General features: G+C 38.5%; 1 protein-coding gene across 1 annotated transcript in view; it reads left to right on the top strand.

The window, feature by feature from the left end:
* kcnq1.2 (potassium voltage-gated channel, KQT-like subfamily, member 1.2) overlaps positions 1-1,430 on the top strand; it is a gene marked incomplete at its 5' end in the record, with an annotated part of 143,828 nt that extends 142,398 nt beyond the window's left edge. Inside the window, one exon of the mRNA XM_084396787.1 lies at positions 491-1,430. Within this exon, the coding sequence (XP_084252913.1) occupies positions 491-643 (153 nt within the window). The 3' untranslated portion in view covers positions 644-1,430. The remainder of the gene's footprint in view (positions 1-490) is intronic.
* Between the last annotated feature and the right edge of the window lie 13,911 nt (positions 1,431-15,341).

Raw genomic sequence — 15,341 nt, 5'->3', positions numbered from 1 at the left:
AAAATATTAAACAATCGTGTTACTTCAGCTTATTTTAATTCATTAAATTTAAGGCAAAAATGAATTTTTTGAGTGTTGCAGTGATTCTCCTACGACCACCGTCACATTGTCTTTGTTTCAAGACTAGCCATGACCCAAATTAACGTTAGAGATTTCTTTGTAGCCAGCATTCCCGCGTGCAGTCCCGCGTGTAACGCGGCTCACATCACCGAACGCGTCATTGATTGATGATGTAAAACTCTGGACGAGTTTTCTTGCGTGCGTCCGTTTTTAACGCGTCTTGACTGTCGTAGTCAAACATCACTGACAGCTGAGCTCTTACAGTGTGACATGGCTTACAGCGAGGATCATGTTCGTACAGTCTGACAAGCAACAATCGTAAAAGGACTGTTATAAATCGCGAAGTGTGCACCCCGTTTTGAAACTTTTGGTGAGCGTTTTGTATCTGTATTAATGCAGACGTGGCCTGACATGTGTCTGTGTTTTGTAGGTGCTTCAGATGGACGTGAAGTTGGAGAACATCCTGAAGATCCTAATGGAGCATTTCCAGCCCAAACCGGAGCTATTGCAGAAACCCAGTCAGTACAGCTCTCGCGTCACCGTCATGAAGCGGCCGGGCGTCAGCATGGACGAGAGCCAATGACACGCTCGCATGGACAACTCGCGCAATGCATCGTGGGAAACGGGGTCCGAGCGGAAGAGCTTGGTGTTTCCTGTTTCTGACTACAGACTGAACATCATATGAGTAGCGAAGTGGGAAAAGTGGTTGTGTGGAGATGCTCAGAATCTCCTGATCCAAGCTAAACTGTCCGTCTTTCATTATTTGGACGCATTATTTGATTGTTTTCATGGTCAGCGCTCTCACAGATGGTGTCGTTCGGACCCGTTTTGGTCAAGCAAGGGATCATTAATAACGTGTCCAAACACAGCACTGATCCAGGGTGCGACTCAGGCCGGCGTTGATGTATGGCTGTGGTAGGGCTTATCAAAACAGCAAAACACCAATGATAGATGCTAATGAAGTTCAATAACGCGCTGAGAAAGAAGGCTGTTGACGTTGAGACGAGAGCCAAGATTCCCGACAGCGGATCAGAACTCCAACCACGCCATAATCCCCTTTTCCCCCTCGAAGCACCTTTTAGATGCGTTTGCTTGATCTGTGATCTATGATTATTTTTCTTATCTGAGATAATTAAACGTTGAAAAAGACGAAGCGAGTTGACGGAAAATCAATTAATGAGATGCAAAAACACATTCCACTGATCTTTTCCAGAAACCACAAACGCTGTCTTGAGGAAAATACCTTCATCCTGGATCTTTTCTCCAGACGTGTTCATCTGTTGGCCGTTTGCCTGGCACTGAATTAACATTGAATTCTTTTCTGTTTTTTCATAAAGCAAAAACACACAATGTTACGGGGATGTAAGCAGAAGCTAGATCAGTTTGATCAAACGCCGACAACAGCAATATGAAAAATAAGGCAATGCTCAATAAATAGTTTAAACATTTATTGAATATAATAATAAGTGCAATAAAAATTATTACATTTAAAAATCATAAAAAAAAAAAACATCTAATACACTACCATTCAAATGTTTGAAGTCAGTAAAATGTTTTTGAAAGAAGTTTCTTCTGCTCACCAAGACTGCATTTATTTAATCAAAATTGCAGTAAAAACAGTAAAATTCTGAAATATTATTACAATTTAAAATAACTGTTTTCTATGTGAATATATATTAAAGTGTAATTTATTTCTGTGATCAAAGCTGAATTTTCAGCATCATTACTCCAGTCTTCAGTGTCACATGATCCTTCAGAAATCACTCTAATATGATGATTTTCTTATTAACAGCTTCATATTTTTCAGCATTCATTGATGAACAGAGAGTTCTAAACTTATTATTATTTTTTTTATAAAATCTTTTGTAACATTATAAATGTCACTTTTAATCAATTTAATGTCTTCTTTCTTGCTGAATAAAAGTATTAATTTCTATTTAAAAAAATATTACTAACCCCAAACTTTTGAACAGTAGTGTGTAAACATTAACATAATACATTTTATAAATATTATAAAATATAATTTTAATTAAATAGTATAAAACATTTCACATATTGAATGCCATTATTAATAATAATAATAATGAATATGATTCATAATAAACATTTATACATTTAAACATTGTAACTAACTAATTCATAACATGCGGTCACAGGTGTCTGTTTATGGGTATTTTCTATTTTAAAATATATTGTATTCATTGTTCTTCACCACAGGATCTGAAACCCTGAATAAGAGGAGAGTTTATGGCTAGATAAAGTTTATGCTGCTGACACGACTCTGTACAGTTTTATAAAACAAAAAGCAAATGTAAATATTGTAGTAATGCCTTATATATGTAGTGCTGAGGGTTTGGATTCATATTCTGATGGAATGATAAACTGATCTGTTGTAATCATTCGCTCCAGAAAACTGTAGTGTAAATAAAACATGCATTTAATTATGTATCACGTTGCTTTTTGGCCGGTTGCATGCGGGAGTACCTGTCACGCTTTGAGTCACACGTCATGTGTGAATGATTAAAGTTTGGAGACTCAAACGACCCGGAGAAATTGAAAACGACTTGTTTCCATCGGCTTATTTCTCTTCAGCAAAACCACGTATTCTGTGCACAAATTTAATATGCAGAATATAACTGCACATACATTCAGGTCTAAGCCCAAAACATGCGCCTGAGAGACCAGGGGCCTGTTCCATGATGGTAGTTTAACAAACTCAGGGTTGCAGGATTAGTTTTGAGTTGACAAAACCAAACCAATCCAACCAGGCTTTGCTGGTACCATGATGCTGATCATCAACTTTCTCTGTCAACTCGGGCTTTATACTGAGTTTATGTGTGACATCAGCCGTGAACAGCCAATCACATGCTGAGAAAGAGTGAAACTGCGATTCATTTCTCGCGAAATTTAAAATCAAATTTACACGATGAAAAGAGGACAACTAAAATAAAAAATAAAAAGTATTGCTATATTAGTGCAATTAAAGTTAATTTATACAGTTGATAAAGGTATAGAGAGAATTGAACATTTAAAGGGATACTCCACTTTAAAATGAAAATTCTGTCACCATATACTCACCCTCATGTTGTTTCAATCCTTTATGAATTTCTTTCTTCTGCTGAACAGTTTCTGGTCTCATTGACTTCCATAGTAGGAAAAAAATATATTTCTTCTCAGCAGAAGAAAGAAATTCATACAGGTTTGAAACAACATGAGAGGGTGAGTATATGATGACAGAATTTCTATCCCTTTAAGATCACATGTAGTCATTTTATAGCTTTATCTATTGATTCTAAAGCGTATTTATATCACCTTCATTTATTTATTCATTTAAACTGTGCGTAATAATAATTAATCAGCTAAAATAGTAGCCTACATGATGTGATCGATAAAGGGTATATCTAATATCTAAATCATACAAAATTATTATTCTAAATAAGCATTAGTAAAAGCCATATGATTTGGTCTTTAAAAATCATTTGCTATTTAGTGACCTTTTTTTTTTTTTTTTGATATAACCGCAAATACATAGTTACAACTCAAAACAGAATTAATAATACAAACCATAATATAATTGTAAACAGTAGAAAAAAAATAAAATAATAATAATAATAATAAATTGAGCCAGGGGTAACATATAATTTAAAATAAATTCAAGAGAGAGAGAAATGCATTGAGTCCCTTTTTGTTTTCATTTAAAAAAAGCATAAATATTATACTTTGTGCACAATGTAACAGACTTTAAAGCTTTGGCATTGTTGGAAGAAGAGATTTGCAAAAAATAACAAAAAGAGGTTTGACAGACAAAAATTTACACTTGTGTACAAAAAACTTCATATTAAATTCCAAATAAGACATCCTTAAAGACCAAAGAAAAATGTACTAATAAAGAAGCACGTACAAACAGACATTTCTTCCAAAAAGTAGCTACATGAACACAATCCCGAAATTAGTGACCTTTAATGTGGAGTAGAAACAGGTGGAGTGACTCATCAGACATGTGACACTTTGCTCACAGCTGATTGGTCCAATTTCGGTTTGCAACCTCTTACCTGGAACATCACCTGTCCCGGACCGGGTTAGCCTTGGAGCGTGAGTTGCTATGGCGATGAACATGCTAAACGCCAAACCACTTTCATATAGTGCCTAAAACCCAGGGTTGGCCAACTAAACTGAAACACACCTGGCTAAACCGGCCTCATGGGACAGGCCCCTGGAGGTTAGGTTATGGCTCTGAAGTGACGGGACCTTGAAGGAGAGGAGTGTACAGGCCCAGCTGTGTGCAGGACACACACTGACGGCCTTTCATGTGCACAATCTCTGCGCTTTCAAAGGCCGTTTGATGTGTGAGCGCTGGATCATCCTCTATCCTCATGGAGAAGCTTTCTGGATCTGTGACTGCAAGGTTCACTTCTCCTGTGACGTTCCAGCAGATCCTCATGATGAGTGATTCTCTTTAATGCCGTTTCTCACTTCGGTTCTGCTTGCTTAACATCTTTCAAGGCTGAAAACACTCATATTTCCTTCTTTCTCCCTTAACCCTATAGACCTTATGTAGCCCCGCCCCCTTTCAGCGCTGCGCTCGTTGTCTTTTGACTTCCGGTCTGTATTTTCACAGCGATCTTATGAATGAACGGCTCGTTTTAAAATCTTCCCGGTCTACTGACGTTTGTTAAGACATCTGCTTTAAACATTACAATCCTCATGATAACTTTGGTTAACTTTACATTAAGTAAATCCACTTCAAAAGCTAATTACTCCTGGACAGCAATGCCATAGAAATATACAGAGACTGCAAAAACGGAAGTTCAAAGACAATATTCTAAAGATGGCGGCGCCCTCGTTTCTCTGGCGCACAATGTCTATAAAGCCTGACATGTAGGTAACGACAACCTGAGTCCTGAAATATCAGTTTATTGAAGCTTTAGACCAAATACTTTGATAGGTCAGGCTTTTATGGCTCTTGCAACCCGGTCACTTAATGCGTCTCTATAGCACGCATTGTGTGTTTATCGTGCAATTCATACGCGAAAATAAGTTTTCACGTGCATAAGATACGTATGGGTAGGTTTAGTAGTGGTGTGCGTGTGTATTATATTTATACGCTATAAAGTGCGTATCAAATGCACGCGAAAACTGCGCATCATATGCACGTGACAACTAATTTTCGCGTATAAATTGCACGATAAACACAATGCGTGCGATAGAGACGCATTTTCATGAGATCAGGCTGAGTGAGAATATGGAGGAAGAAAAGCAGCTCAGTTTTATTCAAAGAAAAAATATTCAATTTGGTGCAGTTGCTAATATTTATATTGACAAATGAATGAGATCTTTATAACAGAAAATGCAAATAAATCAGTCGTCACTCTATATCTGCCAATAATATAAGATTATTGTCTTAGTAAGATGAAATTTAAATGATCAAAGCTGGTTTTAAAACATTATGCAATGCAATACAATGATGATTAAAAGATGCACAAATAAACCTTCCGTCTGATGATCATATTTGAACATGATATAAAAAAAAAGATGTTTGGATAATCTAGTAAATCTTAGTTGCTTCAGTTCAAATGTTCATCTTGAAATTTTACACTGCAAAAAAAAAAAAAAAAAAAATGATATGATCAATAATGCATGACAACATGTGTTTTTACATTGCTTTAACTCGTCAAAATAAGTTCGGCAATTTTCAACAGTTTTTATAAGTTATAAGTCAGTTTAATGTCATTTATATTGAAATGACTCAAACATCCAAGGTGATTGTACTTAAAAATTTAAGGTAGCAAATTTTTACTAACAATTATTCTTATGTTTATTTCTTTCACAGCAAAAAGACGTTTGTACAATTATACTAAAATATATTTGACTAAAAACTATAAACTACCAACCCGACGACAGAAGGCATGTATACTCATATATGCAACAGGTTTTTCAGCAGTTTTGATCAGAGGCCTTGGATATTAGCGTATAAAATATGATAAAGTAGACTTTTTAGGGTTACGGTTTTAAGAATATACTGTGAATTTCACTAAAGGTGATTATTGCATTTCTGCAAACATGATTCGCCAGCCAGACAACTCATTTTAAAAAGGCCTGCAAACTACACTGAAAAAAATTGCTAGTAAATTTCACAATTAATTACAAAGAAATGGTAAGTAACAGTATTTTCGGTAACACTTTATCTTACAATATCTTAGTTACACACATTACATGTAGTTACTTGAGTAATTACTATGAATTGTGCATAATTACATGCAACTAACCCTAATCCTAACCCTATAGTAATTAGGTAACACTTTATTTTACAGTGTCCTTGTTACATATGTTACATGTTCTTACCATAGTAATAACAGTAAATTATGCATAATTACATGCAACTAACCCTCAACCAATTCCTAATCCTACCCTAACCCTATAGTAAGTACATGTAGTTATTTACTTAAATATATAATTACAATGTAACAATGACACCTTAAAATAAATTAAATATTATTACTCAAATGTATAATGTATAATAATTAAATGTATAATTACACTGTAACGGACACATTAAAGTAAAGTGTAATAGTATTTTCTCAGAAACAATAATCTTTGTTTTATTTACAAATTGTTTTTACAGTGTAACTTGCACCATTTCTGAATAGATAATCTGCTAAAAAATAAATAAAAATCCGGTGTCTCCAAGGCCAATTTGGTCAATCTAGCGTCATCAGTTTGAGCAGTTCGACCGTCATCTGGTCTAATGTCAGGTTTTCTGATGGCTAAAACAGAAGTTGGCAGTAAGTGCTGTCCAGAAATCCTCCACCTCCTCCATAATGGGGCCTGTTTGAGCCGATGACAAGCCCGAGGCGTGTGCCATTACTGGGGCCCCTGTGGCCCCGGAGCAGCAGCGGAGCCTGTGAAAGCAGACACTGGGGGAACAGGTGTGAGGCGGGGGGGCGGCAGCTGCGCCTCTACAAATAGCAGAGCAGGAACAGTTGCACTGGCGGCTGTTGTTGTGTTGGGCGGAGGGGCGGCAGTGACCCGTTCATCCCTCCATCCGTTCATTCATCCATCCGTTCATCCATCCATTCAACCATCCGTCTGTCCATTCATCCCTCCATCCGTTCATCCATCCATCCGTCTGTCCATCCATCCATCCATTCATCCATCCGTCTGTCCATCCATTCATTCATCCATCCGTCTGTCCATCCGTTCATCCATCCATTCATCCATCCATCCATCCATCATCCATCCATCCGTTCATCCCTCCATCCGTCTGTCCATCCATTCATCCATCCATCCATTCATCCATCCGTTCATCCATTCATTCATCCATCTGTTTGTCCATCCATCCGTTCATCCCTCCATCCGTTCATCCCTCCATTCATTCATCCATCCATCCGTCTTGTCCATCCATCCATCCGTTCATCCATCCATCCATTCATTCATCCATCCATCTGTCCATTCATTCATCCATCCGTCTGTCCATCCATCCATTCATCCATCCATCCATCCATCCGTTCATCCCTCCATCCGTCTGTCCATCATCCATCCATCCATCCGTTCATCCATCCATTCATCCATCCATCCATCCGTTCATCCCTCCATCCATCTGTCCATCCATTCATCCATCCGTTCATCCCTCCATCCATCTGTCCATCCATTCATCCATCCATCCGTCTGTCCATCCATTCATCCATCGTTCATCCATCCATTCATTCATCCATCCGTCTGTCCATCCATCCGTTCATTCCTCCATCCGTTCATCCTTCCCTCCGTCCTTCCATTCGTCCATCCATCCTTCCATCCATCCATCCTTCCGTCTGTCCATCCATCCATCCGTTCATCCTCCATCCGTTCATCCATCCATTCATCCATCCATCCATCCGTTCATCCCTCCATCCATCTGTCCATCCATTCATCCATCCGTTCATCCCTCCATCCATCTGTCCATCCATTCATCCATCCATCCGTCTGTCCATCCATTCATCCATCGTTCATCCATCCATTCATTCATCCATCCGTCTGTCCATCCATCCGTTCATTCCTCCATCCGTTCATCCTTCCCTCCGTCCTTCCATTCGTCCATCCATCCTTCCATCCATCCATCCTTCCGTCTGTCCATCCATCCATCCGTTCATCCTCCATCCGTTCATCCATCCGTTCATCCCTCCATCCGTTCATCCATCCGTTCATCCCTCCATCCGTCCATCCATCCATCCGTCTGTCTGTCCTCATGTCTGCTGCTAGAGTCTGGGAGCGCTGGGACGGATCCAGGCCTGCTCTTTCTCTTTCTTGCATGATAAAGTGACAATTTGAATTGACTTTAAGTTGGAAGCCTGATTTGTGACAATAGACCATGCATGTGGTACGATATATACAATATTCCTGTTTATATAGATATATTTATATTGATTTATATATAATTTGTATATAATTATATGTGGGATTAATTTATATAGATATTTATATATAGTTTTATATCAAATATTTTTTTATTTATTCTTATAATTATAATTAAAGGGCACCTATTATGCAAAATTCCCTTTTACATGGTGTTTGAACATACATGTGTGTTGGCAGTGTGTGTACACAACCACCCTATAATGATAAAAATCCACCAAGTGCTTTTTTAAAAATCCCCATAAATCATAAGCACTGTCTCAGAACGAGCTGTTCTCAGATTCGGGGCAGTGTGATGTCACTTTGCACAGGCTCCTCCCACGACTGTTGATTGACACTGCAGTTTGAGCATAGACCCTCCCTGAGTGAGCTGGACACAGTCCGCCATTGTTTCCACGCTGGAGCAGCTGTAGACAAGAATGTCTCCTAAGCGATTGAGGTGTTTTGTTGTTGGATGTAAGAATGAACTTAGCAGTCTTCATTTACTCTGGTTGTTACTCGAGGATGGATCTGACTGTACTGTTTGTGATCCAGCTTACGGTCTTCGCCATAAGCGACAGGCCTAACGTTACTGATCAGGGCAAAAATGAAAGTGAGAGCGCGCACTTTATGACAGCTCATCCAGTCGTGGATATGCAGTTTACCAGTTGATTAAGCACCCACTGAAAAGGTGTGTATATATTTGTTTACTGTTAGTTCTAACAAGTGTTTTGTGTATTTCGCTGTGTATGTTCCATGATAATGAAAGGGAGAGAGAGAGCGTTTATGGATAAGACTTTAATGCGCACTTATATACTGTTTATTCAGGTCTTACAGTGATTCTCTGGAATAAAACTAAGGCTTCATCTTTTGTGTGAGGTACAACAAACTTAATTGAACTCATCAGTATATTTTGGTCATCATTCGGACGGGGTTTGCTACAGCAGGCTTGTATTAATAGTGGATAAAAGCAGATGACAAATAACCGTAATTAAACTAAACTATTCCTGTTCTATCTCCATACAGCATATATTCTCTGGCTCTGTGGGCATTATTGTCCGACTCCGAGTCGAAATGAACACCACTACTGAGAGTTTCTGTTTTCATATTATCAGATGAGATTGTCCTAGCTCTTAGCGTGAGCTCGTGAGGCTCCGCCCCCTGGGCCGGCAGCAGCAGTTCATTTGCATTTAAAGGGATACACACTAAAACAGCGCGTTTTTCTGAGCCCTAAAAAATGACAATTGAAACATGCTGTAAAAAATTATCAGTTGGGTATTTTGAGCACACTCTGGGGACATCAGAGACTTATTTTACATCTTGTGAAAAGGGGCATAATAGGTGCCCTTTAAATATAAAATTATAAAATAAAAGGATTTCATATATAATTATAGCCTATATAAAATTATTATATATAAAAATATATATATAAATGTATAATATATTGTTTTTCATGGAAATTATAAAAAAAAAAATTATAATATATTTTATGATATAGTTTTTATAATATCTTCCCATCAAATACGATACATATATATCGGGTTTTTTTACATCTATATATAATTATTAAAATATTTGTTGTTACTCCACGTCATAAAGCTGTACAGCTTTGTGTGAAAATCCGAGGTAAAGTTAATACGTTTTTTTCCTTCTGAAAACGTTGCTTTTTTGTCACTGACCAGATTTCCATGTTTTTTTTATGCAAATTATTGCAAGTTGCAAACAAATAAATAAATGTATATGCTTATTTGAGGTGGGAAAATGTGCTATTTGGTAAAAAAAAAAAAAAAATCTGTGAAAAACACATTTATAAAATCCTAGATGTGCATCAAAAAGTCATGTGACTTTGCCTTTTTTATTTGCATATATTACGTGAGGATTCCATTTCCATTTAAAAATATTTTTTGCATAAATTAAATTTAGCATGTCATCTGCATTAATAAGAGTGGCCTAAAATATCGTCCATCGTCACGCTCGTGCCCGTCCTCGCCCAGTCTGCTGTTCAGCTGTGGGAATGTCAACTGAAACACATCATGTTGTTATTGGGCACACGTGTGGACTGGAGTGTGTGGTGAACTGGGTCGCATTGCTGTGGACTTTTCTTCCAGACGCGAGGAGGATTGCAGGCCTGGAAACACTTCAGTGCTGGTTTGGCGTCCCGAGGAGAATCAGAGAACAGCTGCAGTCGACTGGACAGTACACGAGCACACAGGCCGGGGACGACTGGACACACACACACACACACACACACACACACACACACAGAAAGCAGAAGGTGCGTGTGCATCATGTCGCAGCTGCTGCTGGTAAAGCCCTTTAAATCTTGATGAGAAGGTCGATCATCAGCCTTAGAAGGACATGATAAAAGTCCAAAACACTTCACAGATCAGAACTGCTGAGTTCAAATAGGCTGTCCATGACTTTTCTACTGTTTTGGAAAGTCGTGGATATATGTTATTTATGTGTATATATATATTTATTTATTTTTACTCACAATTTTATATATATATATATATTAGGCAATATATTATATATACATTTTATTTATTTATTTTTGCCAGGAAAAATGTCGTTTTGTTAAAATTGTATATAGTCTAGTATAAATTATATATGATGACACAAATGAATAATAAACAAATGTAGGCTATTAGTTGTTTGTAATAATTCTTTGTCTCCTTTATTAACTGATTGGTTAACTACCAGCCTAAGTAAAATATAAACTATAAAGTTTGCCCAGTTTAAAATCTGTTTCAATGAGTTATTTATTTACCTATTCAAAATTAAGTGTGTGTAGTAATGTTGTGAAATAAAGTTGATATATATATATAGGCCTGGGGTTTTTTTTTTTGGTCTTCAAAACAATGTCTTTGGAATGTCCAGTGAAAAGTCTTCATTAAAATGTCATCTGTGTGTAATGGTGATGTTTTGACGCACGCTCGCACGCATAGCTGAGCAGATTATCGCGGACGGATAATGAAGTGTGTTCAGAAGCGCCGTGTTTCGGTCTGTGTGCTTCAGGAGCTCGAGCTGATAAAGCCTTTGACTGGCTGCAGGTGAGCCCGTGTAATGAACACTACAGGCCAGAGCTGGCGACAGCTGGGGATATCTGGAGATGTATGAAAGCCAAGCCAGACAGGGCGTGTGTGTGTGTGTGTGTGTGTGTGTGTGTGTGTGTGTGTGTGTGTGATAGATTCTGCGATTCTGTCTGTCAGGTGCATGTTTAATAAAAGTGATTTATGGCAATGACTGATGTTTAGTAGATATTCTCTCTGTTCCACAATCTAGTATGCTGCCGTGTTGTCTACTTCCTGCATAGGGAACAAACTTTTATGGGGCTGTTCACTAAAAAAAACTCTTTTTTTTTGTGTGCATTTACCTGCTTTTTACGGAGCCACTAAAGCCACATGGTGCAGAAGAAAAAAAAATGAGATGGGAGGGAAAATTATTTGCCAATGCTTTTGCATTCACTCGCAAAGAACGCAAAAGTTTCTCAGGGGAATGCAAAACATTTTAATTTGTTTTTGAGTGCTCTACATAGGCAACACCTCTGTGGCAAAGTAGCCTACACGAGTTTTAATGGTAGGGTAGGCAATTTCGGAGTGGCTAGCAATAGCAAGCTAGCTTTGAAATCATAAGATCCCGCCTCCTTTCAGAGCGTCTCCAAAGCCACGCCTCCTTCAAAACACATGAACTGTACAGCCAGAGCAGAGTCTGCAAAGCGTCATGAGAGACAGCGTTAAGTTACCACATTTTTCATTTTTTAAAATGTTACTTGTTTCAGAACATTCTGAAAACATTCTAAAGTAACATTCAAAAGTAACATTCAAAAGTAACATTCTAAAGTAACATTCTAAAGTAACATTCTAAACAGTCCAAAGTTAATGTTTGCAGAATGATAAAATGGAATGTTTCATTAAAGGGACAGTTCACACAAAAATGAAAATTTGCCCATGATTTACTCAAGCCATCCTAGGTGTGTACACTGTAATGAATTGCTGTAAAAATTACAGTATTATTTTACAGCAGCTGTCTGTTTTCTAATAACACAGCATATTGCTGTAAACTGCAATGCATTCTGGGGTAGCGAGGCGGTTTGACTCAAATATACAGAATATTGCTGTAAATTTCAAATCTACAGAAGCATTGTGGGATCTCCAACGGTCGAGTCGTCGAGATGCGGGTAGCGGCAAAAGGAGTGATTCACAACTGTGGTAAGTGACTCATTTTTTCAGTTTTTTTTTTATTTTTCATGTCTGGTAACTATTTAAAGAATGACATGCTTTCATGACAAAAGATGATGTTTTATTAACAAAGTTCGGGAGGAGCACGTTCAAATAATCAAGCAATCAATCAATCAACTCATCAAACAATTACCATGTCTACCCTATCAGCATGAGAGGAAGCATATATATATATATTCACTCTGTCAACTCACTTAACTTCTTTGACAGTTTTCAGCATCCCTCCACCACCCCGACTCCTCACTCTTGGCTTGTTCTTTCACAGCCAGGAATACGGGGGGAATACTCTGGGTTCGGGCCAAATACTGAGCCCGGAGCCCTCTCCTCGGACAGCACGCCAAATACGCATTTATTCTATCTGACTTATTTGTAAGTGTGAACTCGTGAATTGGTATTCACGGGAACTTCGTGTTGATCAGCACACTTCGTCGTGATTATTTCATGGTGTTGTCACATTTGCACACGCAATCATCTGTTAACATTGGCGCCGAAATGAAAACGCTTTGCTAAAGCCTCATGGAAGATGTGTCATATAAGTTGTATTCGTCTGAAAGAAGAATGTCATATACACCTAGGATGACTTGATGGTGAGTAAATCATAGGCTAATTTTCATGAACTGTCCCTTTAACTTTTGCATGACCACAAAAATGGAATTTTAAAACACTTTGAGTAACTTAACATTAGCAAAACATTCTTAGAACATATTGTTGTAATTTTAATATGGGCCGGTCCCAAACAGCACACTCGATGTGGTCTTCACTTGTGCACCTTGATGTTGTAATGGCCGTATTTCACAGCGAACTGATTCATAGTTCTGTATTATGAATTTTTAAGGCCAGACAAGTCATTTGTTGACGTCAATTAGTAAAGAAAGACTAAACGTCTGTGCACATATATTCAAACACACATACCTATTGCCTAAACACGTAATACGCATGTGCACGCTGTCAGCGTTTCACAGATTCACGTTTTTGAAGTTTACGCGGAGATCAAGATGAAGTCAACGCTTGATCCTTGGAACCTGTTTCAAAGTTTGCGTTCTCGAGCCGCCAAACACTACCCTGGTAATCCAGAGTTACTGAGAGCACAAGCTGAATTTGCTCAGCGAGTTTACTCTGGTGTCGAATAATGATGCTCATTAAATATGCCCCTCGATCTGAGCTGCACCAATCACATCGGGTTATCTGATATAGGCGGGCCAGAGGCGAGATGACGACAGCGCTGCGACGTCAAAGTCATTGGTAAACATTGCAAGATGGCTACGGACGAACACCAGTTGTTTGAAACGGCTTTGGCCGCTACAGTGAACGAGTTAGTCTTGGCTTTTTATCTAAAAGAGGAACAGAAGACGCCGCTCGAATCCTTCCTTTGCAAGAAGGGCGTTTTTGCTGTTTTGCCGATCGGATACGGCAAGAGTTTAATCTACCAGTTAGCTCCGCTGGTAGCTAAGCGTATGGGGTTTATTGTTGTGATTGGCCGTAGTGTTATCCAATTGCGTGCAGTGAGATTTTCAAATGCATGATTGGTGCCGCCCCTCGAGATGGGCGAGTTTCATTAGTCGATGCCAGACCATTAATCTTTCAGATTTAGGTCTGGATTTCCAGGCTAGCCAAACACTGTTTTGTGCTATGAACGGCCAGAACACATTAAAAGTTTTCTGTTTTCTGTGAAAAGCGGCCCCTGAGTTAATAACTAATGATCTTTGCAATGGAAGTGAATCGATCAAACTAACTTTAGCTGGACAATAACTTTATTCTAGAGCTGCTGTAAAGCCTAAACAATCTCTGTTACTGTAACTTCCTCTTATCACCGTAAAGCTGCTTTAAAACAATCTATACTGTTAAAAGCGCTATATAAATGGTGACTTGACTTGACGGCATCACTTCCTCAATAGCGTGACCTGCGAGACGTGAGGGACAGGACCTGCGTCAGATCTGTTACTGTAATCGACAGGCTACAGTAGAGCATCAGTCTGGCCTGAATCCTCTTCACAGCCACTGGTTACTGGTCTGCCAGCCGTCTGAGGTCACACGCAAGTCATTTATTGAGAATTTCATCTAATGACGTGCGTTGTGGTCGCAGGAGGAAACCAAACGAGGAAGCTCAGAGATTTCAATGAACTGCACAGGCCCTTGTTTACAGGAAAGGGTACGAGACCTGTGGTTCGCATTGCATTAGTGCATGAATACGAAGCACTTTCAGTCAGGAAATATACTTTATATCTGTGTGTTTTTGTCTTTGCTAGTGTCACATCTTTAAAAGACTGTTGCATTCAGACTACAAATTCTTCAAGTTAGACACAGTGTCGAGATCATACATACAGGACAGGACGTTCTCCGAACTATGAGAACTATTTTCATTCATTGCCAAAGGGCCTGACAGTGGATGAACTGAGACTAAAGGTTAAGGTTTGGTGTTTCCTGTCCCGAAACAAGTGAAACACGGAGAGCTTTAATAGGAAATCAGATAATATACCTGAGTATTTCCTGTAGTTTGTGTGGACGGACCTGAAAGCTCATTCAAAGGAAAAAAAAAGGTTTTCTGGTCAACATGATGCTTTCCTCGGGCGTCGAGAAGTGCTGTTCATGTGCATCTTTCATGTAAATAATATTTAAAGTATGTTCTTTCACTCGGGGAAGGTCAAAGTGAAAATAATTTAAATAATTACTGAA

Source organism: Rutilus rutilus, assembly GCF_951802725.1.
Source record: "Rutilus rutilus genome assembly, chromosome: 23".
NCBI classification, from domain to species: Eukaryota; Metazoa; Chordata; class Actinopteri; order Cypriniformes; family Leuciscidae; genus Rutilus; species Rutilus rutilus.
The sequence above is the reverse complement of the archived record's forward strand: the minus strand, read 5'-3'. Positions and strand labels throughout refer to the sequence as shown.